The sequence below is a fragment of the Paralichthys olivaceus genome, chromosome 13 (assembly GCF_024713975.1).
Source record: "Paralichthys olivaceus isolate ysfri-2021 chromosome 13, ASM2471397v2, whole genome shotgun sequence".
NCBI classification, from domain to species: domain Eukaryota; kingdom Metazoa; phylum Chordata; class Actinopteri; order Pleuronectiformes; family Paralichthyidae; genus Paralichthys; species Paralichthys olivaceus.
The window spans coordinates 23,772,576-23,799,486 of record NC_091105.1 but is presented as its reverse complement, the minus strand read 5'-3'; the positions used below and the strand labels follow the sequence as shown (position 1 = coordinate 23,799,486).

Here is a 26,911-nt window from a genome sequence, read left to right as displayed (position 1 = left end):
ATGTGTTTAAAAGTCATAACAGTGAACTGCCAACTTCTCTGATCAAACAGATCTAAGGAGTAATGCGTCAGCAATCTAAAAATACCTCTGATTTCACATGCATGTCAAACTCAGGTTCAGGCAGTGGCTGTTCAAAGACATGAAACTCCCTCAAACTAAATACTTCCTTGTAGGAAAGCGGCAAGAACGTTTAAAAAACCATCCTTTCAGCTGTCTGCAATTACTGCAGATGAGAGGCAATTAATTGATTAAAAGAACTCAAACAATACAGGAACAGTTTAAACATTATTAGAAAAGTACCAAGGTCTGTTTGTCATGAGACATACCTCCCTTTAGCTGTAACACACTCACACACACACACACACACACACACACACACAAACACACACACACACGCACCCACACTGGGTAATGTGATCTGAGGTGCCTGAACCTGAGGGGAAACACAGATGAATTCCAACCGTTCTAAATGTGAGCCGGCAGGATTAAAGTTTGGGATCCATTTCTGAATAGTCATCATACCATGTATAATGTTTAAGACATTAACGTGACCCAAGACACCAGTTAGTGGTTAAACTACCCATGTACCTTAGACAGAGACAAAGAGGACTGAAACTTCCTAAGGATCAAGCTGCCCTTAAAGACTCCAACTTAAAATAACCACAGAATAGAAGTAGGGGTGGGCAGTATGAGTAAATAAAAACTAAAATAGCAATGGAAACAAAAAAATATCACTATATCTTAAATTCAGAAAATTGTAAATCATAATTATGTTTCATTATCAGCAGAATGTATTTATTATGAAAGCCCCAATTGTGTAAAACCCACATACAGACATTGACCTTCTCGTCTTCACCATCTACCCATACGTTTATGTTTGTTTGGATGTGAAAATATGTGGATTTTTTGCATCATTATATAATGTATGTTTCACTGGGATACATTATATTATTTGAGAGCATTTCTTAATAACATTCATACCACATCATTATGCAGCATGATGCAGAATACTGAGCAATTTCCTTACTTTTGACATAAAACCTTCCTTGTTCCCAAAAACCCAAAACAGGACTTCATGTGGAAAAACTATATATAAAACTGTAGCTGATTTACCTTAAAAGTAACAGACGCTTTGGTGCAGTAGAAGCCTATGGAGACAATGGGATCTTTGTGTGCGCTTTGCTGGGGGCTGTTGGAGATGCTTCCAGGGTCTCTCTGCTGGTAGAGATCTTCCTCACCTTCCTCCTCTATGGTTACAATGGCTGGGACAAATGACCACGCCCAGGACACCCAGCCTTGGTCTGCATCTTCAGGACTCCCAGACAGCATGTAAAGGTCTGTGGTAGTCCCTGGGTTTTCCACATCCACATCCATCGCTGGGGAGGACATAAGTCACAATTAGTTGTAATGCAAATGTAGGTAGATCATGAGTCAGGGTTAGTGCCTGTAGGTCTGTTTTTACTTCAATAAAGTCCTCTTGAGGTGCTTAAAATAAAGATTTAAACAGTGGCAAGTCACACTTCCATCACTAAAAGCACAAAATGTAGATTTAATAAAATGCCAAAAGTACTCTAAATAAGAATCATACAAAAACAGAGGGCCATTATCTTGTCAAAGAAAGAAATATGTTACATAGAGTTGCTAAATTCATGTTACATTCAAATAAGGGTTCAGATGAAAAACACTCAATAGTATTTAACTCCAACAGATGAATCAATATCAGAACAAACTGGTCAAATGGAGAGAAAACCGTTGATAATTGAAGTGTCTGTGCCCAATGCAGCAAACTAAATTAATTTGTCCATGCCTTCAGGGGAGTTTAATACAAGCAAGTTGTTTCAGTTGTCAACTGAATGCACAAAAACAGCTCAACCAAGGCAGTTCCACAGTAGTTGCTGCCAATGCTCCAGAATGCAGGTGTGCATGAGTATTTTTGTGCTGCATGAACTCTACAGAGCGAGCAAGGGGAAGCCCATTCCAGTGGAGGCCAGAGGGAACAGCCTGTCAGCCAGCCTCCTGACAGGGGTGAGCCTTGACTGGGCCCAGTGGATCACTGTGGTCAGGGCTGTTTGAGCTGGACACAGTAACACCACATCCACAAACGCTTTCAACGAGGGTCATATATTTACATAGAGCCAACAGGCTGAAATAATGGCCAAAAGAGAGGCTGAGTTACTATGATCATCAGCATGAGTTGAGCTTGGCTGAGGGTGCAGGTGACTGTGGGACTGTACAAACTAAGCTGAAGGATGTGGGGTGATTGGTCTCACTGTCTACGCTTTGACAGAGTGCAAGGGGTTGAATGAAGCTCTGGCTTCTGTAAAGCAATGGCCTCACATCAGGTGAAGAGGGTAAGTTAGTTTAAAGATGCACAAAATGGGACATTATAACATGGACTAAAGAAAAAGAAGTTTAAAGCCGTCAATGGGCCAATTATGTCAGCATCTGAAAACATAAGCAAATGTAAGGAAGTATGTGGATGACGAATAGGATGTGAGTCAGTGGACTGGCATTTTAGTGGTGTCCCCAACAAAGGATAGGCAGAAGTGTGGAGGATCCTTTCTATTCTAATTTCTTTCTCCTGTTTCTTAGCAAGCAATCTGGGGGTTCACAGGTTCCCCAAACCACCACGCACCACCCCAGTCCCTCATCCCTTCCTCTAAACTCATCCCATCGTGTCTGTTTCCATACACACAGGGAGAGAGGAAGCTGATGTCAATACACAAGTATGTGCAATCCCATTCCTCGTGGCCTCACGTCCTCTGTGTGAAAACAATATAGTCCGTGAGGTCACATCTTAGGAATCCCAGAGGCTAAGGCGGTGAAAATTATGACATATTTTAATTCAATCTTTCACTTTGTGAATTGGCAGTTGGAAATCCTGTGTTATAGTTTATTAGTCAACCCCCTCCAACCTCCCTGTCCTGTGTGACTCTCCTTTCTCTTTTTTCCTTTTTGTTTTCACTCCACGAAGCCTTTGAGATGTCAGTTCAACAAGTTAAGCTCTTTCGCTTCACATCACTGCCTGATGAAGCCTATGTTTGAAATGCAGGGCAATCAAAATAAAAGCACAATTACCAATCAAGTGATCAAAACAGACCGGCTTAGGGGGACTTTGAAGTATTAATCCAAAGAGGTGACTGAAAAATTCCCAGAGAGTGATGTGGGCTGGTCAAAATAAATGCTGCTGTGGAGTAAAGCTCTATCACCCCACAGGTGTAACATACAACCTAAACTGGTTTCTAAATTGTCCATGAGAGCAATCAGAGTGTCACTGCATTTTTTCAAGGACAACGAGTAATATCAGAGTTTCCATACACAGAGCTCACAGCACTATGTAATGGGATATGTCAAGGTCAAAGTTGGTTTCCATGAGTCCAAAGTCTGCAGGCAGTGGTGTATGTCTAAGCTTGCAAGGGAGGGATGGTGCAAGTTAGTGAAGAGCTAAGTGACAGAGATAGTAAGAAGGGAGGATTGAGAAAGGCAGTGCCCTCACAGGCCAGTAGATGTCCCTCCATGTTTATAGAGGGAGAGGTGAACTGAATACCTGACCACTGAGCTGTGGCTCTGTGTTCAGGTATTCAGTTCTTCTGGTCACCTCATGCACGTGCTGAGTGTACATTTGGTCGGCGCGTGTACATGCCTGATGGTTAATTCCATTGGCTGACCTTGGCTTTTCTACAAAATCCATAGACAGTAAATCCATACAGAGTGCAGAACATCTACGTGCACCGCTGGACAAACAACTACTCCTAGCATTCATACACATCGTCAAATACACACACCCTGCCACACTCCTCAGTTCATAATTCTTCACATAGTTGTTGAAACTGAACAGCTTTCAATGTCGTGAACAGCTGCTCTATTCAAGAATGTTAGTCATCTGTGTTTCCAACTGCTGAAATTTCAGTGACTTCATTGAATATCAGACAGTAGGAATACAAGCCGTCTTTTCGTGACTGTAAGGTTGCTTTGGTTAGTGACACACAAGTTTCTCATACCGTGGGCAGACTGAAACAATAATTCAGGCTGGGAATGCAACTCCATCCCTGGTCATCCACACGCAAACCCTCAGCCAACTAATTTTGGAAGGCTAACCCTATTTGATGATCTAACAGGTAGCAGAGTTGCTATTATGATGGTCACTATGTTCATCTTGGAAGATGATTCACTTCTTCACATGGGATAATACAAAAATGTGTGACTTATCTACAGACAAAATAAATATTTTAAATTATCTTTTTTTTTTTCAAACAAGATAGCAAAGTATATTACAGGAGAAAATATAGGCTGATGCTTGCTACATTGTCATAACAGGAACCTGTTGTAGGTTATAACAATGTCGATAAGTTGATAAATCACTGCGTGAAGGGCAGTAGTTTTACAGTGTGCTCGCTCTATCAATCTCTAAAGGAGGGTAAACAAAAGCCATGCAACTGCTTTCTGTTAAAAACGCTTCATTTTTCCAACTGCTCATCAACAATGGATGATTGTTATTATTGATGGCCATCATCCAAGGCAGACCATAGCAAACTAAATGTTGAAAGACATGGCTGGCAGCAGCACTGCAGCAGCAACGGTGTGGAAACACACATGCCTGCAAGTCACAACAGTTCAGTGAGGTAGCTGTTATTTAAAGCTGAAGTAAGAGTTGCGGTTGATGCAAGAGGTCTGTCAACTAATTCTGTTTGTATCATGACTGGTCAAGTTGACTGTTCATGGCCAAAAAGACACTCAGGCCATCGTGAACGGTCTGAGTTCTCCTGATTAGTGCTTTTCATCTAAGGGGAAGTCCACCGAAAAATTAAAATTCACTCATCATCTACTCACCACTCTGCCAATGAATGGTTGGGTGTGTGTTTGAGTCCACAAAACACTTCTGGATTTTAAGGGGTAAACTTTGCTGCAGCCGAATCCGATTCAATTGAAGCCCCGACATTAATATTCGACACAAAACAAGGGCATTTACACTGTGTTTTTAGCATAAAAGTCCACTGGAAGTGGCTAAGCTAGCAGACGTAGCACCACGACGGTGTGTCTGAGGGTCCGTGAACACACCTCGTAGAAAGATATCAGTGGACATTTAGGCTTAAACACTTGACACCACACGAGCAGTATGGAGGCATGTTATGTTTTTCTGTTTTATTACGTCTGAAGTGTATGTCGACCATTGACTTCAATTGTATGTCCAAAAATCTTTTGTGGACTCAAACACTTCACCCACCCCTGGTGAGTAGATGATGAGTGTATTTTAAATTTTTGGTGAACTATCCCTTTAAGGAGTCATTGGCTCCTACCTAAAAGAGAAAGATTCAAAGAAGAACATGCAGCCACAGTGAATCATGGAAACATAAACGCATTACGAAGCTTTTTCCACTTTGTTAATTGGCAAAAAGAAAACCCCTTCACATGGGGGCAAAAATTAATATTCACTTTGAAATGTTCTAGAAAGACCAGCTTTTAATTAAAGACAAGAGCTTATTAAAACAGTGCAGAGTGGATTCAGACTAAATCCATCCTCAATCTTTTGTCCACATATCCACATAAACAAATAGATGCACACATGCACACATGCACAGGGTCATGTCTAAGTAAGAGCAAAAAAAAGAAACAAACACACCAACAAATGCAGTCTTGAAGAAGTTGAGCCAGAATCATGTTCCACTAATTGTTTGGCAATGATTGTTTCCTAAACACTACAACCAACTAAAAATAAATTATGATGCAAGCCAGGTCAGTTACTGTGAGCATCAACATACATAATTGTGTAGCACTCAGAACCAATCTGTGGTAAAAGGCTTTCTTTACTAGTTAAAAGAAAAAGACACAAGATACTGTATTTTCATATAACAAATAATCATTTAAGCTGTAATTCTCCCACTATTGTCCACAAAAGCACCTTTCTTACTTAAATCTGACATGAATAAACTGAAAACCATATGTTTGTGAACAAGCCCAAAAGGCTCCCTAACCCCAGCCCGACAACCATACACACAGAAGTGCCCCCCTTCAACTTCTTTACTCTGACGATTACTTCCAGCATAACAAGATGCTCAGGTTCCAAGAGCAGGTCCCCTCTTGTATATTTTTGTGATGGGATATTAATTCATTCTCTGAGACTCCACATAGCAGTAGCATGACACTCACTCTTACATCTGGCATGGGACACTGAACTGGAAGCCGCGCAAATAACTTTCAGTTTAAGTTCCAGGCCAACAGGGAGCAAGTTAGAGGGAGTGAACAAATGGGCTGTTTTGTGTTGGGCTGCTTGCTTCCCCTCTGCCCACCACTTCCCCTCCACGGTAATTTGCTCCTGGTGCTCAAGAGGCTAATTTAGCCCAGCAGGGAGATTTAATCCTGTTCTATTTGGTTGATGAGGATAAACAATCAGTGAGAGGTGAGATGAAGAAGAAAGCAGTCTTTTTTTTTTTCAAAGGTGCTGGCTGGAGGTTTAAAAGGAGACTATGTGGTCTATATTTGCATCTCTGTGTGTGTGTGTGTGTGTGCGTGTGTGCGTGTGTGTGTGTGTGTGTGTGTGTGTGTGCGTGTGCGTGTGTATCAGCTCCATGTGTGTATTTTCTGAGCTCCAGGAAATGTGGAGTGTGGTTTCCAATGGTGCTCCAGTCAAAAAGACAGAGATGGGCCTGTATTTGATTCATCCTTATTTCTTCCCTTTATCCTCCTCTCTCCTGACTTTGTCCACATGGAGAGGTTCAGACCTGACGACAACAGTCTGTGTTGAGTTACACGCTCTGGCTTTTGTTTGTGGAAAAAGCAGGAGGAGCGCACACCATGGTCAAAGTGATGTTTAATGTCCCATTTAGGAACAACGGCGGCATATGGACAGACATAGCCCCTGAACACAACAAGGCAACATGCAGAGCATCATGAGCTGTCTAAGAAAAATGTCAAAGCTCTGCAGATCTTTGGATGGCTCACTTCAGAGCTTTGTCTGAGAGATAAGACTGCTGTATGAGACATATTATTACACAAATTCACCATCTTTTCACCCAGAGATCTTAATATAAAATGTTTTAATTCATTTTGATAAATTAAAATGATGCCTTTAGCAAAATTAAGATCTATCAATGTATACACTCACCGGCAACTTTATTAGGCACACCTGTTCAATTGCTTCTAAACAAGAAAAGCTTATCAGCCAATCACATGGCAGCAACTCAATGCATTTAGGCATCTAGACGTGGTGAAGACGACTTGCTGAAGTTCAAACCGAGCATCAGAATGGGGAAGAAAGGGGATTTAAGTGACTTTGAACGTGGCATGGTTGTTGGTGCCAGACGGGCTGGTCTGAGTATTTCAAAAACTGCTGATCTACTGGGATTTTCACGCACAACCATCTCTAGGGTTTACAGAGAATGGTCCAAAAGAGAGAAAATATCCAGTGAGCGGCAGTTGTGTGGATAAAAATGCCTTGTTGATGTCAGAGGAGAAGGGGTAGAGTTGTTCGAGATGATAGAAAGGCAACAGCAACTCAACTAACCACTTGTTACAACCAAGGTATGCAGAATACCATCGCTGAACGCACAACACGTGGAACCTTGAAGCAGATGGGCCAGAGCAGCAGAAGACCACACCGGGGGCCACTCCTGTCAGCTAACAGGAAACTGAGGCTACAATTCACAGGCTCACCAAAACTGGACAGTAGAAGATTGGAAAAAACGCTGCCTGGTCTGATGAGTCTCGATTTCAGCTGTGACATTCAGATGGTAGGGTCAGAATTTGACGTAAACAACATGAAAGCATGGATCCATCCTGCCTTGTATCAACAGTTCAGGCTGGTGGTAGTGGTGTAATGGTGTGGGGGATATTTTCTTGGCACACTTTGGGCCCCTTAGTACCAATTGAGCATCGTTTAAACACCACGGCCTACCTAGGCCTGGGACCATAACAAATTTTGCTTGACGATATATTGTCACACGAATTATTGCCGATAAAGGATATTATTGTCAACATGATAATATATAATAATAATGCACACCCTTTCAAAGACACTAAACTTTTATTTCTCAGTGTTTTTTTTACCTTTAGCGATGTAGCGAACTTAACTTTCAATGAGCGCGCACCATTTTGCGCTGTTCCGTTTATATTGACTTTGTCGACCGAACGCCTCAGTGAGTGTTGACTGTCGGGACGAAGGCTCTGCATCTCGAGCTGCACTTTGTTTCCCAGCTGGTTAAACTGGGTCGGGTGGTGATGCTTCAGGTGGGCATGCAACTTTGTACTGTTGCCTTTTTTCGCTGCCACCACTTTTGAACTGGTTCGTCCGTGTTGATGGGCTCACCTTGCTCATTAGCTTGGAGCCGAAACCTTCCCACACCGGGGCTGTGGCGTTTGGCTTTGCAATCATCTTTTCTCCTCGCGTTGCTCCGCACGACGCTCACTCGCTGCACTCTGTGCGTGTAGCATGTGTAGCTAATGCTAGCGGGCCCACCTCCCCCCACAGAGACAAAGAGGCTGGGTGACTGACAAGAGGGTTCACTCCGTTCATTCCGCAACCAACGCCCCCAGGTGCTGAGACCGAGCACAGAGTGAACCCTCTTGTCATCCAGCCTGCTTGGAGGCGAGAGACGAGGACAACAAACACGCATGCACATGGCGATATATCGAGGCCGGCAAAATGATCGAGTTCATTTTAATTTATCATGCGATTAATTGATTTATTGATGATCGGCCCAGGCCTCCCTGAGTATTGTTCCTGACCATGTCCATCCCTTTATGACCACAGTGTACCCATCTTCTGATGGCTACTTCCAGCAGGATAATGCACCATGTCACAAAGCTCACGTCATCTTAAACTGGTTTCTTGAACATGGGTTCACTGTACTCCAATGGCCTCCACAGTCACCAGATCGCAATCCAATAAAGCACCGTTGGGATGTGGTGGAACAGGAGATTCGCATCATGGATGTGCAGCCAACAAATCTGCAGCACCCGCGTGATGCTATCATGTCAATATGAACCAAAATCTCTGAGGAATGTTTCCAACACCTTGTTGAATCTATGCTACGACGAATTAAGGCAGTTCCAAAGGCTAAAAGGGGTCCAACCCGGTACTAGCAAAGAGTATAGGATAATAATAATAATCTATTAAAATCCTAGTAACATTTTGATTTATTTTGCTGTCCATGCCATTGCTTAGTACATAAATAGACATGATCAGAGCTACAAGCAGAGTAGTCTCAGCAATAACCAAAGGAGGACTGCCTCAATGACCTTTTAGTAGGTGAACATATAAATATATGAAGAGAAAACATATGAAATATATATTAGCAAAACAGCAAAAATATATCTTACTATAATTACAAATACAAGTTCTGGCTACTGCAAGGCACTGAGTGCAATATTCTACCAAATGCAGCTCTGAAGAAATTCAGCTAAGGTTTTTTTAAAACATTAATAATAATTTTGTTTAGTTTTTTCAGATATCAATTGATCAAAAACAAAATAAAGGAACAACTGTCACCTTTCAGACCTTCCCTCAGAGACCTCACTCACCAGGTACATTTCCTCCAGCCTCCCTGACATGACCACTGCCCTCTTCTCCCTCGCTTTCTCTGTGTCCTCCAATTTCTCCATAGTAGAGGGCAATGATCAGCTGTAAAATGCGGATAAACATAGGTAGCTGCTGATCAGTAATGGACAATTTCAGGCTCTCCACCATGGTCTGGATCTGAGAAAGCACAGGGAAGAGAAAGCAAGAGATTACATTTTGAAATTTGATTTGTTAAATTATATCTTTAAAATGGGCTACTGGCCTAACCACTTTTGGGAGCCCCCCCACATGTCAGATAGAGCAGCCCATGTAAAAACTGATTAAGATTCCCCTGGATGCTGAGTGTTGCATGTGCAGGACTTGTGTATGTGGCAAATCTTTCTGTGTAATTTTGTTGATGTTGATAGAACACAATAAAAACCACAAAGCTTGTTACTGTCTGTATATAGATTCTAGTGAGCCAATTCAGCCAGTTGAGAAAATTAGTTTAGCAGACAAATGGGATTGTATTAATTTTACCATGGTGTAACTTTATGGTTAACCAACGACAATTGCATTACACAGAAACCGAAACCACAGACAGCCACTGTGGATTTTCTGGTTGTAAGTATACAAAAGTCATTGATCAAAAGTTAAATATGCACCAGCATGCAACTTTTTCCCATCACGAATCGGACAACATAAAGAAATCTCTACCACATTAAGCAACAACTAAAGATGGCCAAGACAATTTTCAACAAATATATATCACTGTTCCACTGTCACAGAGCAGGAAAATGACTGTGACAGCCTGTGATGATTCTCTAACGAGAGAAGCGTGTTTATTCTGAATAAAAACTGTTGCAATTAGTAGGACAGTGAGCTGCTATGGAACTGATTCTCAATATTGTTTGTGTATTATTGTGTATGTTTTTTTGAACAAATATTGATTCAATTGCACAAGCTAACAAGAGAGTTCCTTTCTGGGACAGCCAATTTTTACAATCTCTTTAAAAAGCACTCAAGTCTAAAACAACAATTGCTTGTGCTAGTGCGGTAAGTACCATCATATTATTTTGTAATTTTGTACACCAAGTGAAATCTTGCAAAAACAAATATTGTCTTTATATATCCAGAGTGTCATTCCTAGAACAATGGACTGAAATAATAAAGATAAATGTATAAAGATCTGGGAGGAGCAGTAAGTCATATATTTCCATGACAATTCTGAGCTGTATGACATGTTTGGATGACAGCAAAGTTACAGAAAATTTACCTTTAAAAAATTCATTAAGTTATTACAAAAAGTTCAAGTTGCTCACTTTGATGACAGATGGGATCTTGGAATTGATGTTGTCATAGGTAAAATGAAGGCGAGTCCTGAAAGAGCATTTGTACAGCAGTGGATCCTGGTAAAACTCAATCTTGCCACTAGCATTCCGCTTGTCCAAGCAGACAGTACAGTCTGCAAAGTTGATCACTTTCCTTAGGACCAGCTCTGGAGCTAAATAGAGAGAAAAGAGGAGAAGAGAAAAGTAATCATTTTGTTTTGAACACAAGATGCTGACCCTTTGTGCTTGACACTAACTAAACATGTCATCTTATCATTAAACACACACAAATGTAATTATATGCACTAAAAGAGAGTAGGCTCTAAAAGTTAGGAATGCTTTCAGCTTTAATGTCCAGCTGACACCACTGTCTGCAACTGAACTGACATTACATAAGCAGGGGTGTGAAAGATACTTTTCTAAATAAAAAAAGAAAGTGTGTGCATGTACATGTGTGTGTGTGTGTGTGTGTGTGTGTGTGTGTGTGTGTGTGTGTGTGTGTGTGTGTGTGTGTGTGTGTGTGTGTGAAATGTACAGGGTTTCCACCATCATAGCAGTCAGTGCTTGGGGCAGACACACATTGTTGTCACTGTATCTCTTTACAGTGCTGGAGTGTTAAGTCAGTGTCTTCCCTCTCTACTCCATCGCTGGCCTTCACTCACTTTGCCCTTTACACTATTAAGAGGTTATAAGAACTTTTCTCATGATTTGACACCATCGATTAATACATAAATATGATTGTCAGTTTGTGTGTGAAGAGTGATGAGCAGACACACTAAAACACACGTGCACACACACCCCTACAGACAGGGGCAAAGTTCTTTTGGGCAGATTATCTTACAGTGTGGTGTTCCTTTTAACGCAGCCTTAGTGCGCAAATGTTGAGAGCATTAAAATAATCAAATTAAACAAATCACTATTGATTGGGTGGGTGGCACTATTTGTTGAAATGCTCAATGCAAGCGACCACAGTAGCGTTCTGTAGTGTTGATATTCAGACACTTGATAAACCACACAGAGTAATTGGAGCATTTAATTATTTATCTTACTTATTTTTCGTCATGTTAATGTTTCATTCTAAGATGTCTGTTTGACCTTAGTTTGAACTAACAAAACTGAACACTTACTGTAGTATATAGGTTCTTGTCTTAGTGGATTTACTAGTTAATCCCACTACCAAGGAATGTAAGCAGCCATTTCTCACCAGTGATGTCCATGAAAGCCCTCTCCCACATATCGTCCACAGTGTAGCACTCTGCTGAGGTAATGTTGACCGACAGCACAATGTCATCTTCCACATACTTCAGGATCAGGTTGTTCACCACAATATTGACGTTGTTCACCACTCGCCTGATCAGACTCTGCACGTAACCTATAAACAAGTAATCACACATGAGAAACATGCATTTACACAGGAGGGCACAGAGGCAAGATTATATTAGTATATATTCACTGGCATATACAGTTCATTCAGCTGGCAGTTTATTGGATACACCTGGATAAAACAAATGTAGTCCGGTAGGAGAAGTGTGTGTGTGTGTGTGTGTGTGTGTGTGTGTGTGTGTGTGTGTGTGTGTGTGTGTGTGTGTGTGTGTGTGTGTGTGTGTGTGTGTGTGTGTGTGTGTGTGTGTGTGTGTGTGTGTGTGTGTGCGTGCGTGCGTGCAAAAGCATCTCAACATGGCAGATTTTCACAAAACCTTTTCCTAGATACCTACAAATAATTGCAAGAGTCAATCTCAGAAGTCAGAAAATGGCATCATGCATAATTAAAAAATGTAAGTATCTCTGCATTCTAAAGACACAACCTAAAGCTTTTATAGCTTGAAAAATAATTGATAGTTGAATGCACTAATTGGAAGTGGCTTTGAACAAAAGTGTTGCATGTAATATAAATAATGATCATATGATAGTCATCATCATGTCTTTAAATGGAATACAATCATGTAGTAATAATAACATATCATGTAGTAATGGATTAACTTTTGAAACAGATAAAATTATAGACATGATCTAAAGTATATTTAGATTCACTTATAATTTGTCATCATATGATATAAATAATGTCATGGTATAATGTCAGCATGAGATGGCATCATTACAATTTAAAGTTAGCATCAAGTCAGCAGTAGGTACATACAGTGTACACACAGGGTATACATCACCCCTTCCAAAGCTTTTTATTTAGAAATGGTTGGACGAAAAAGAAAATCCTGTCTGAGTATCGTAATACTATTGAACAGCACCACAAACTGCTTGAAACTCTCTAGAACAGCTTCCATAAAAATACAACATTCAGGCATTTATTGCAGGACTGATCAGAGTTTATAAGTTTCAGCTAGGTAAACTGCCAACTGAGTTACCAGGACACTTTAACTTTGTGTCACTGTCAAAAAATAAATAAAACCACAGATCTGCATTCTCTGAAAATCTAAGCCCAGTAGGACTGACCCATGCTATTTTCATGGACTCGTAAATAAGTGGAGGTCCTGACATGTTAGTTTTTGCCACAAACTATGCCTTGGACGTCTAAAGTTAGAGTAGCTAAGTATCCATAAGAAAACATTTTTACTACTCACCCTGCCTGAGCAGTGCTACAAATCCTTAGTGAATTTATGAATCTCTGAAGGGCTATCCTCTCAGGAGCTAAGTCATGTTCAACACAAAACTATGTACATGTTGATTCAAACATATCCCTCCCATGTCAGTTAAACCACTGGGGAACCTGTATGTTTACTTAACATAAGCAAGCTTCATTGCATGAGCCAACACATGTAGTCACACATTCAAAACACATGATTTAATAGAATTCTAGAAACTTTTTATTAAAGGATGAACATGCTGGGGGTTCTGAGGGAATGATGAATTCTGCCACGTATGAGCAGAAAAAAAGCCCACTAATGTATTCAGTGTTCTTCATCTGTAATAAATAAATTCAGTGCCCTTTCATTTCATAGTGCAATGACTGGACAAGTTGATTTAATAACTTTTATAATTTCACAGAGAGGGATTTGGGAATTTTGTGATGTTGATGGTGAGACCAAGAGCAATTTGCAGAAATGTAAAAAAAAAAAAAAAAAAAGACAGAATATAGAGTTAGAATAGATTTTATGGTGAAGGTGAAAAGTAGAGGGATGGTGGTTTTGTGGTGAAGAAGCAGAGGGATGCAGTAACCAAGAGAAAACAGGAGAGAAGGAGCAGTTCGATAGCTTGAGTTTCAGCAGAGCTTGGGGAGCCATCCCGCAGTGTTACCAGTACCTTTCTGTGGCCACAGTGACGCTCAGAAACAGAAGCTTTGCATGAAAAATATACACTGTAAGGTTATTACTCAACAAAGTAAGAAAGAGCTTAAAATATTGCAGACAGGGGAATTTCGACCATAAAATATGAAAACATACAGCAATATATTCTCCTAACCACAGGACCAATGGCATTATTCATTCCTCCCATGTACTGTTAAGCACAGTCACTACAACTGAAAACATATAAACCTTTAAAGCTTTTCCCTTATTTTCCAAACCAAATGTTTGTCTTCCTGTATCTACATGCCTGGCCCAGGGCATAACAGAACCGATAATTAGGCAGAACTAAATGGCTCTGTTGATAAAAATATTTATATGAATCGGTTAACTGTTGGGCCTCTTGCACATAAGGCCCACTGCACATTAGCATAATCCAATTGACAAAATTCTCATGAACTTGTTGCCTGACCAAACAGACTGGCATTAAGAGAGGATGACATAATATAAACTCAACTCATAAACGCAATGCCTGTTCATGTCATCTGTGCATGGGCCTGCATGCTTGCATATATGCATGTGCTTGTCTTAGTATGAGTGGGTGCCCGGTTGCTTTTGGACATGCATGAATGTGCCGGTGCATACACGTGTGTGTACGCATGCGTGTGTCTTTACATCTGGGGTCAGTAAGAAAGCTGCTGTCACACCTGCAGCCTGAGCAGTAAAACCAGCATTTTACCCCCTGCTATTTGGCTCTCTGGATCTAATTTGCCCATGTCAGGATTTCTCTCTTGCACTCTCTTACACTTGTTATACCTATTTTTGCCTTGCACCAACTCTAGAGCCCTAATCCGTCTCACAGCGAGTCATCGCACTGCTCTGAACTTCTGTAAACAATTGACACAGCCAGCACCTGTGCTATGGCCCACAGGGAAGGAGCCCATTTAAAACTGCTCAACCATAAAATGACTGGAAAAACCAGCTCCTTTATATGATCTAAGAACAAGCCAAGTACTCTCTTTTGAGCAATACAGGAAAGAAACACTATACTGTCCATGCTCACCATTTTTCATGTGTATGGAAAGTATTAGTGGCTAGTAGCCTTGCCAGTTATTAGACATGGAGAGAAAGACTGACAAGTCCATCAGACAATAAATATACTGTGGGTTGGTCCTGTGGTCTTATTCTGAAATGTAATTTGTATATTTAGTACTATAACCAAGAGGACACATACAATAGCTAGTGCGGGACAAAGCACTTTCAGAGTTAACAGCAGTTCAAAAATGCTATATTGGTGTTCAATTTGTCATAATGTCAAGAAAACCAGAAAAACTAACACTTAATTATTAGCTCTAGGACCTCTAAAAAAGAAACGGTAGATAAAACAGTAGTTTCACATAACCCAATGATGCATGGTACAGCAGGTCTCCAGAACAGAAGAAAGCTCCAGCTGGAGAAAGCTCCAACCTTTACCAATGTGGGATATTCTCTATCCATAAGTAGCATTTTCCAGTAATACCACAACAGCTGCTATATTCAGTTTCTGAGTTAAGGCCCCAGTACCAGGACATCAGTAGCACTGGACCATAGATTTATCTCAGGAGTGTGTTTGTATTTTAGTCCATGTAAATCTCAATCTCCACCAATCACACACATACTTACACAACCATGCATGCATACAAAACTACTGGACACAATGCCATACATTTAGATGTATGCAGGTCTTAGTTCAGCCTGGCAATGGTTCCCCTTGCTCTGGTACTCCCATAGAAAACACTGACACAAACTGTTGGTGGATAGCTGTACACAAGTACACTATGTGAACGTGAAGCAACTTAAAACATTAACACGATACCTGCAGATGCTGATAATCCACTAATCAAATCAATCAAATGTCTCAATTAAGTTTTCACATATGAAAAGCAAGAATTCGACCAGAACAACAATTCTCTCACGTGTTGAGTATGTCTCTCAGCTGAAGCTGCCTTTACCTTGAGAAACTGATAAAGGCATTTCATACTAAAGCTCATAATGCACTGAAAGAAATCAATATTTTGCTGATATTTTGAGAGTTCAGCTTGAAAACCACTGTGAACCAACAAACTCACAGAAACCTAGACTAAAAGTGAGACTTCCACCATTAAATCTCTTTGAAGTCCTATGAAACAAAGTAGGGTTTCAGCAACGTGAAAAGAGCCAACACAGGAATCCCCTGAAACGCAGAAATGTGCTTTTCACAAACGGTGGCCACTGGACCCCCGCAAAGCAGCAGTAAACATAATCACTCACAGAATCGCTCAAGGTGGAAGCACTTGGTTTTTGGTCCTTGTGTGGCTACCAATCCAATGGCATATGAATTAACTTCTTTATTTTCCACCACGGGGAGAACAGGGAGGATAAATTCAGTCAGCATGTGAGGGCTTAGGGCCAAATGACTGGATAATTGCTGGTGGCTTGTTTTTTAGTGTCGGCTGTGTTTTGATTTGGTTGTTTTGAAGGGGAGGAGACCAGATGCAAAACCTACACGCTGACAAAGAAGACTGCCCAGTGCCCTGTGATGGTGTTTGTGCTAACACAGGTCTTCCTTAAAACATAGTGTACACACAACCTTGATACTTGCTGCCACTCCATCCATATGTAACTGCTTTTGTTGATCATTACCTTCCGAGATACTATGTTCCTTGAGTAAATTCAAATTTGAAGACACATGTATGCGGCTTAAAAATAAGGATTTTTTTTTTATTTTTGTGTGTGCTTTTTTTTTTTTTACCTAAATTTACTTGATGTTAAGGAAAATGATTTAATAACATGAGGGTTCTCCTGTGGCCCATGACTAGGGCTGGGCAATTAGCTCTAACCTCAAGTTATTTCGGTTACTACCTTTTGTAATGCGTGCATTCACATTTCCGCTACGGTCATTTTGCAGCAGCGGCCCAGGCACCTTGTACCGTGCCATATTACCCTGCCTCATGTCCTCCCTCCTCACCCCCCCCTGCTGATCTGCACTCACTTAACACGTCATCAATCGTAATCAAGGTAAAAGTTTGAACTAATCGGGATATTGACTCGAAGTCACATCGCCGGGCCCTACCCATGACCGATCATTTTGGTTCCAGGCTCGGTTCAATTTGGTTCAGTACATCTTGTCTTATCCTGCTGATAAATAAACACACAAACCAACTAACTCTTCCATCTGCTAACCAACTGTAACTCTGTACCCAGGGTAAGACTTCAGATAAGGTTGATAGGGCATTCACTGTAAGGGCTCCACAAGTGTAGAATAACCTTCCTTTGTCAATCAGACAAGCTACCTCAGTGTCATCTTTTACAAGCCATTTGAAGACACATTTAATTCGATGTTTTATCCATTGTCTCTTGCATTAACTTGTTTAAATGTATTTTTCTGATTTTATGTCTGTGCAGTACAAAACAGTTTTTGAAAAGTACTATATAAATAAATGTTATCAATACTAATATTATGATTATTATTACTATGGTTATTATAAAAATCATAATTATTGTTGTTATTATCATTATTATTAGTAGTAGTACATTTATAAATCAAATAGATTTAGGTTTTAAACAGCTGATAGCAAGTCAGCAAAGTTTGTGTAACATGTGATAAAATGTCGTGCTGTGCCATCAAACTTCCTAAACTACATTAAATACTCCTGACAGGTTTGCTTTGTATCTTATTCTTAGCTAAATATCCTCTGTCTGAGTCATAGCAGGTTAGTTTTACCTCATCTACCTTTTAACCTCTACCTTTTAATTAGGAAGGCCGGGATTACAGCATTCATCTGCTTCCTTGCTGTTATTGAGGTGCTGCAACCTCTGACCCCAGAGTTGTCTTTACTGCCTATAATGGGTTGAAACAAGGTCCACTGCTGGAAAAGTGTGAGGTGTGCACACAAATTACCACGGTAACACTAAAAACAGATACACACATACTCAAAGTACACAGGCGAACGCATGCGTGCACGCATGCTCACACGCATGCAGGTCTCTCTGTAGTTGTGAGGACACTCATTGAGATAATGCAGTCTCTAGCCCCTTACCATAACCTTAACCATCACAAATAAATGCCTAACCCAAACCTAACCCTAAAACCAAGTCTTAACACTCAAACAAGCCTTTGAAATTGTGAGGACCAGCCAAAATGTCCTCAAAATGTCGAAACAATGATGGTATTGAACCACGACTGGCCTACATAACCCCACACACACACACACACACACACACACACACACACACACACACACACACACACACACACACACACACACACACACACACACACACACACACACACACACACACACACACACACACACACACACACACACACCGAGGTCTGTCGGAGGCAGGTCCAAAGGGAGATGCTGGGGTGTGAGGCACCCTGCTTTAACAGCTGGAGGGAGATATTATCTCATGTCAAGCCTGGAAATTGATCCTCCCCAGATACAACCAGATAGGAGGGAAGGTTCGTACGTTCATGCATAATAGTTCTCTGGGAGTGAGCCTTAAGGTTGGGTGCTTGTGACCTGGATTTTAAAGCTCAAGACCCCCACCTATCTCCTTGGTTCTTTCTCTTTCTCTCTCTAAAAGTCACAACTTTTTTCTTCATATATGACTTTTCTCTGCAATTTTTTTTTCTTTTAATTTGTTATTATTTAGCTGCAGAGTGTGTTTGTGAGGTTACTCCATACTTTGTGTGTTTGTGTAGCATTTCAATAAGACTGCAAAAGCTAAGCATCCTCTTACACTTCTACATACAAATACATTGTAATAAATTTTACTTGTTGGTGCCAGCAAACACATTGTTTACTAGATAATATGAGGCCAGTGTATGTTTGTTTCTTTGAGACAAATAGAGTTACAATTTGATAATAATATAGGTCATAAATATTTTTAAAAGGTTGTTATCCAGCTCCAATCAAACAAGCCCCTTTTTGTGAGGTGTTGTAAAGTGCTGGTCGAGGGCAGGCATGGAATCCATGGCCCTGTAGGAAGCATGTGGTCAAGTGGCCTTGTTGATAAGAGCCATCACTATGTGATTTATCAGTGACACATCCTCCCTGGCTGATTTATACTAGTGAAAAATGCAGTGCTGCAGACTTCCAAAAATAATATTTTCACAGAGTAAACAGATACTATATACATTTAATGACCTACACAGGCACTGAGCAAGACAAGATTCCAATTAAATTCAATTATTTTGTCCCATTAGTGTTCTGAGAGAGTACAAAACAAAACCAAGATTTCTCAGTAGAGTAAATAGGCCGTAGTCTCAGTCTCACTCCGTAGCCCTGTCCTCCCCCACCAAGGCCAAGCCTGCCCAGGTGGTCATTCACTGTAGAAGGAGGTAGAATAGCCTCAGAGGCCCCAGAGCCATCATTTACCTGGGGGTAGGTCTGGGTCGCTGGGGGCAGCCTGCTGGAGGCGGCGGGGCTTAGCCACAGCCTTGGAGCTGTCTGAGACACTGCGACTGGTGGAACTAGAGCCGCTCTCGTGGTCATCCTAAAGAAAAAACAAACAAGAAAAGCAGTGAGGATAGTTAATGAAGTTCTCAACAAGGAACTACATAAGTGGTAAACTTGAATTTTGTTCTCACAATCATTTAATGAATCCTAGATTAGTAAGTAATACTTTAATGTTCGTGACCTAATGCTCTTAATCAATAAAAAAAAAAAAAAATTCATTCACAATATTTATGTATCCATCAGATGATCTTGTATTTATTGGTTGCAATCAGAGTGACCACACTGTGAAATTTTTCTTGATAAAACATAGCCAGGTTTTCCTATTTATGAAATTTATAGTCACACAGATAATAATAACAATAATAAACTTTACTTTAAAAAGTGTATTATTATTATTATCAGTGAAATGTATATAAAGTGCTTCACAAACTGAAAAAACTGAAAAAAACATTCACACACGAAAAAGGCTTATACGAAATCTAGGTTAAAGACAGATGAGCAAGATTGATTAATTAACAAACAAACTATGGAAATTCTATGTATGTGGAACAATGTTAACCATCTAATCTAACAATACTTTATCTGTTTAAGGAGGGAAATCAAATTATTGGTGGCCATGCAAGCTGATACTGTATTGCTACATGTGCAATGTGCCGAGTGGTTGGGGGTACATCTACCATAAACCACTGTTTTTTGAGCCCCCCCCACCGTCCACACACACAAACACACACACAATGGGTTCTGCAAATAAACTTTGCTCCATGGATGAGAAGGGGGAGACTCTCCTCCACAACAGCATGTCACCTGCACTTAGAGACCATCACCCGTTAAGCCCAGGAATGTAAGTCAGTGTGTGTGTGTGTGTGTGTGTGTGTGTGTGTGTGTGTGTGTGTGTGTGTGTGTGTGTGTGTGTCGATCAAATGGACTTCCCCTTCAGAGATGAGCCAGGAGATAAACAAATTGAGCCAAGGTTCTGGATGAGGAGGTTATTTATTGGTTCAGCTTGTTGAGTGCCTCAGCCTAGTGGGTGCTCTGTGACGTGAGGTGGAGGAGCCATGAGACTGTGGTTAAAAGAAAAAGGTAAAAAAAGAACATTTCTCTCCACACGAGAGTTTTTAGCTCTGTATCAGAAATAATCCCCATCCATACTCACGCCTGCCAATGCATACCATATGACCATGGGCCTGTGCATGTCCATGAGAATTATCAGATTGTTGGAATAATATTTTAGTTGTAGGATTACAAAGTGAGGCATTTAACTGCACAAAAGCAGCTAGTGAAAACAGCAAGGTCAGCAACTTGTAATTAGTGATTTACTGTATGTCGCGTCCACCAGTAGAGGATGATTCTGTTTTCTTCCAGAAAAGAAAGTCACAGTATAATGAAAGGAGAGGAAAGATGATTTTGCAACATCCTTTGCATCACTGTTTCAGTTTTTGTCCGTACAAACCAAAATGCAACCCCAGAGTTTTCAAACTGAAACGGGACTCACGGTGCTTCCAAAAGTTTTGGAACAGAGTAGTGTGGAAAAAGTGATATATTTTAGAAGTAAAATGTTTTTGTGTGGATGTAGATGAAATGTATTGTTACTGAGCTTTACAAAAAATGCACAAAAATAGTTTTTGAGGCTGAAATCATAGAAATCAAGATCAAAATTTCTACAACCAGATTGTAATCTTTTCCAGAGCATTTTGGTAATCGTGTTTCCATGCTTTAGCAGAGGCTAAAATGGGACTGACTCAGACTAATAAATTGTCAAATCTGTTTTGGAATGCAGAGGACAAATTTTGTCTATTTTTGGAATACAGACAAAACTACTGAAACAACTCTAAAACCATAAATGATCAGAAGAAAAGCCTTTTCACATGTATATTCATAGTCACTGTAGACATAAGCCTGCAACACAGAATGCTAGATAAAAATGAAATGCAGAATACAAAAAAGGTTTACCATACAAGGGAAAAAGAAAGGAACCCAAACAGAACCACTCTAAAGTAGACAAGTGAGGGCAAGTTGAGAGTCGGAGTGTGTTAACCCTCAGTATGGCATTGATTAGAGATTACTGCAGCCTGGGCGGTAAGTTGGTCAGACAATTCAGACAAAGAAACAGGCGATCACATATGTTTAGCATTTAAATATCAGATCAGTGTAGCAGAGTGTCACAGGAGTCACTCCTTTACTGACTAATGTAAACAATGAAGGTCTCAAAACCAAATATATTTGTTTACTTTATGAACACACACTTCATTCACACAAACTCAAACGAGCAAAGGAAAACCATCAGCCACACCTTTCAGGCAAGACACATGCTGTACATATTATATACCCTGTGAAATAAACACACATTCCCTGGTTCTGACAATATTTCATTATAATGAATCCCTTTCTCTCTGTGTGGTTAAGTAACGAAGATTAGGTTTTAAACATACTTTGCATAATTTGAGTTGTGGACACATTTACAGAGAAACAAGAATCCCCAGTGCGGTAAAGTAATCATGCAATTGCCAAAAGAGACGAGAGAGGTTCTGGCAGAAATATTTGCACTTTACTTCAGTAAGGGTCTTTGCGGTAGAGCTGCACTATGCAAGCACTTTTTCCCCCATCAGTGAGTGGTGGGAATTGGTAAACACAAGAGGAGGAATAATAAATACTTCATCAAGGTTCCAAAGAACAGAGATTGGCAAATAATAAGATCTAAATAACTTGCTCATTATTCACACTTCATTTGTGAACTCGTCATTCAACTTTAAAAGTTTCATCTAAAACAGAAAAAATCTAATTAAAAAAGAAAAATGTTATTCAGATATGGTTAGTTTTTAATGATACATGCTCACATGTTAAGGTGTTAATATATCACTTTATTGAGCACATTAGAAACAGTCTCTCTCCACTGTTGACTCTCATACCTAAAGGAATTCCTAGCCCTGCAGGCCAAGACTACATTTCAACATATCAACAACTCAAACTGCCACTAAAGGACAAGACTGCCAAATTTGGACGTAGCGCAATTAAGCATGCAATGTCAGTGTGGGCAATGAGCAATTCTCCAGAGGCAAAAAATGCCTTTTCAGAAGGAAGCCCTGGGACAAATGAAGCCTGCCTCAGCTGCTGCCGGGTAAACTGATACCTTCAATGCCACAACAGGGTGCAGGACAGAGAGGGAGGGATAGGGAAGGAGAGAAAGACAGAAGGACCAGAGGAAGGGGGGGTTCTTCCCCTGTAGGCATGTCAACTCAGCTGTTGACCAAATATGACGGTTGCAAAAAAGGAAAAGGGAACAGAAACAAAGAGATAAGGGGCCAAAAACAAAATAAGAAAGTGGAACAGTCAGACAAAGAGTAGTTGGGAGACAGTGAGAGTGACTTGGAGATGATGAGACGAGAACAGCGGCAAAGAAAAAAGAAGCTGTTTCTGGCAGTGTGAGTGACAAGTTAGGGGGACCCCCTACTCAGAGGGTAAGTGGGCACCCATGGAGGGTTAGGGCACAGGAAAGCCAGATCTGACCTCTGTCCTATTACACGTCTGGCTCAGTCGGGGAACCAAGAGGCAGTGTGTTGAGCCTGTCTGGAGGGCCGACCCTCATCTGAGCTCCTCAACACATTAGCTGAACCACCACCTCCAGCGATTTGAAACTGCACCTTTGCAAATACTGTCAAAGTTTTACTAGGATAAATAAACAAGCTTCAACTCACAGACACCAGAAACCAGTCAAATCTAAACTGCCATTGGCAATGTAATGTATATGTAAACTGTGATAAGAAAACCTTAAGATTCATTTCAGGTCACAGCCAGCACAAATTTTAACATTGTGATGTGAGGACACCTAATAGGAAATAAACATAACCTGAAGTTGCCGATTCTTTGGTTTCAGTTTCGGAATCAGTTTATACTGTTTCAAATATATTTTAAAAAATTAAAATTTTAATATTTTGGATTACACAATTTAAGATCATACAAAATAGGATTACATTAAGTGTTGGAGAAAAATATAACAAAAGCCTCATTGCAATTTGAGGTTTTCTCCTTGAAAACTGGCAGTTTGTTTTTATTGCCCAATGCAATTTCTGAAAAATAAAATATGTGACTTTTGTTTATTTTTTCTCCCCTCCACAAATTACAAAGTAATTTCTCAATTTCAGCAGACCGCCCTTCCTGCAACTGCGTGATCTTTGAAACCTAAACACTTTTAAAACCACTCAATTTCACACAGTTTCAGCAAATTACTGGGTGCATGCAGAGGATTGTTATTGTTGTTTTTCCTCAGCAGGTTTCTGGTGAACTCATGCTGATATCAAAGCAGGAGGACTAGAGATTGGAGGCCAGGCAGTGGAGGGTAAACGCCTACGGAGTGAGAAAAAACATGAAGGTAACCCAATAGCTCCTTATCTCAGACAAACCCCCTCCTCCATATCATTCATTTACACATACAGACACACACACTTGGTCTGACAAGTAGAGACCCTGTCTCCAAAGTCAGGGCAGACACAGCACCAACCCCTAGTATGACTTTCTTCCAACTGAATAGAAAACCCCTTTCTCCAGAGGAGGTACATGTGTGAACACATATGTGCGTGTGAAAGAAAACGGCTGAAAACGGCTAAATACTTGCTGCCAGTGAATGGGACACCATAAATGTGATGGTTTTCTTATTTTCCATAACAATACTGAAGACACTCCAACACTACACATGATACACACGCCTCACATACACCATAGAGCACACAGCTTTTGAAACAGTTCATCTATTCTCAGTTCTACTGGTCCTCTCTTGTTCTCATGCCATCTTAATCTTAGAAACTTTAGTTCCTTTATTACCTTCTAAGACCTTTTTATAGAGTTGTTTCTAGTTTTTCATTGCCATCATGTTCATCCCTCTAGACCTTCTCAACCAATCTATATCCAGGTAGCCTGAAGCTTATTTTAACAGCGATGACCCTGGTTCTCATTAGAATGGTTTCCAGCTGGCACCGAGAGGACTGACACAAGAGAAGTGGCTAACTGTTTCAAACATACAGTCACAGTTTGGGAGAGTTCCAGTAATGTCAGGTGGTATGCAGCCACCGCTTTTACACTTAAGCTGCTCGACCCATTGATGACAACCCAACGGGAATGTGAGCTGAAGAAAACGGAGCTCATCGCATTTGACTCAAATTACCTTTTCTTTAATGTCCTTGGCTTCAAACACATCCATCAGCTCAACTAAAAATTAGCTGCTAATGGGTTTTTAATGAAACTGTAACAAATGTAGAAAGCCATTACGTTGTGATTACAGACATGGGTTTCATTTTCTCCTCAAACGGAGGTGGAATATAAAAGGCTGTTACCAGTCAGCACTGTTTCTCACACTCTTTCCCATGTGCCAAAGGTCTTTTTTTACTAATATCATCTGCTTTTTGTATACCAACACACAACACCACATACATACAATAAAGACAAACACTTGAATACCACACCACACAAATAGATGTTCAGTCTCACACAGCCTAAATATAATGACCTATACTTGAAAGCACAGTAGAGCTGTGCAGCTGGAATCCATGTCAGACTGGAGGGATTAAAGGGAAAAATGAACCCAGATGAATATCACATTGTGTGACACTCTGAATAATTATCTCAATGACAACAGCTTATTACAAAAATGTGGTCTCTCTCCCTTTCTTTTTCCTTCTCCTGAAGTAATCATACCCACAACTGAGAAAGAAAATCAACATGGTTATACAGTGTTAATGAAAAGTTAAGAGTCCTGAAATACAAACAATATGTAAACTGCATGACCTTAAATGTAGCATTTTTCTCCTGAACAGGTAAAGAAATTGTAAAAGATTTTGTCCAACTTTAAAAGTTTAAAGAAAAGGCTAGGCTAACAAAACAGACAACAAAAACAAAAGGCTCACATTAGTCTTTACGCAGTTGTTGTGATTCGTGTTGCTGGAATACTATAGAAGGGATGGAATTTTTATCGTACTTCCTTAAAAACTTGAATCTGTTAATTGACACAAGTTTAAATTTAGGCTCTTAACTGTTTACTTCTTACACTACTGTGTGGATCATAAACATATTTCTATGAATAATTCGAAATAAAACAATGACACAAAAATGTCATGCCACAAATGTCAACAAAAACGTAAACAGCAAAAATTGCTGGTTTATAAAAGATTTTAAGGTGGTCTCAAATATTGAATCCCTGGTTTATTCTGCATTTTTGCCCCTTGTCTCTTTGTGAATGTCCTTGACCTGCTGCTGTGACACAACAATTTCCCAACTGGGATCAATAAAGTTCATCTAATCTAATCTAAAAATTTGAAAACACCTGTATTTCCTGTTTTGCTACCCCAAATATTATTTGACCTGTAACAGCCAAAGTATCACTTAGAACATTTGATCCTTCAAAGTTACAATGAAAGCAAACGGTTAATTTTCCAAGCATTTGCCTTTTTTCTTTCAGAAGCTGAAATCTAACATCTTCATTAAAGAACGGGGAACGGGGACAAGGAAAAGATTCCAATGTATCTGCCAAAATGAGAATGCACAATTACAAAACTATTTCACTCTAAGGAGAGAGGAATCACAATGACAGCACTGGTGATGTCATGCTGGAGGTCTCAGCCAAGAATGCCTCCACTGTACCCAAGTCAAACTGGCTGTGTTTAATATCTGCCTCCAGCATGCCCAGAATAACAACAAACAGAGACCCCAGTTACAGACTAGTCCCACAGGGAGCAATATAAGGACTTCTGACTTCTCAGTATTTCATCTGGACATCAGTTGTGATCCATTTCCTTTTACTGGGGCACAGCAAAGGAGACACTATCGGGACGCACCGTGGAAACCAGTTATACTTGATAATACAACCAGAATAATGCAATCAATTAACTAAACTTCAAGCATGTTTCAAGGACAAAAAAAGCTTTTGGCCCTAAACACCTCAGACATCCTCTTTACATTTAAGAGTAGCATTAAAACCTTTTTTGATAAAGGTTATAGGTAGAGCTAGCTCGGGTCTATCTTGGGCCAGCTCCTATCCTGATCATGGTGGTGGATCGTAATGGTGGAGTCTGGATCGTGATGGTGGTTCATTGTGGTGGCAGCTTATCATTGACTATGATTACAACAAGATTGCTTCGATATACATTATGCCTACTCGTACCATTACTGGCAAAAACTCTGCCATTACAATTGTCACTGCTGCTGCCTATATCTCTATCAGACAATTTCTTATCTATAAATACTTTAAACACAGACACACCTTTCCATTATGTTAAAAACTGTTTCTTCTAATCAATGTCGTAAATACTTTGTTGATAGCTTCAGCTCCACAGGGCATTTATTTCCCCTGTTAATAGGGGTTGTTTTGGCTGTTTTACTTAC

General features: G+C 40.2%; 1 protein-coding gene across 6 annotated transcripts in view; it reads right to left on the bottom strand.

Moving 5' to 3' along the window:
* The window catches only part of LOC109632016 (intermembrane lipid transfer protein VPS13B), a 313,199-nt gene that overhangs the window by 272,401 nt on the left and 13,887 nt on the right, over nucleotides 1-26,911 (bottom strand). For all 6 annotated transcript variants that reach the window (XM_069537175.1, XM_069537173.1, XM_069537176.1 and 3 more), the window contains exons 4-8: nucleotides 19,463-19,580; nucleotides 12,029-12,196; nucleotides 10,816-10,997; nucleotides 9,517-9,691; nucleotides 1,114-1,376 (exon numbers count right to left, since the gene is read on the bottom strand). In XM_069537175.1, coding sequence (XP_069393276.1) covers nucleotides 1,114-1,376; nucleotides 9,517-9,691; nucleotides 10,816-10,997; nucleotides 12,029-12,196; nucleotides 19,463-19,580 — 906 coding nt within the window. The remainder of the gene's footprint in view (nucleotides 1-1,113; nucleotides 1,377-9,516; nucleotides 9,692-10,815; nucleotides 10,998-12,028; nucleotides 12,197-19,462; nucleotides 19,581-26,911) is intronic.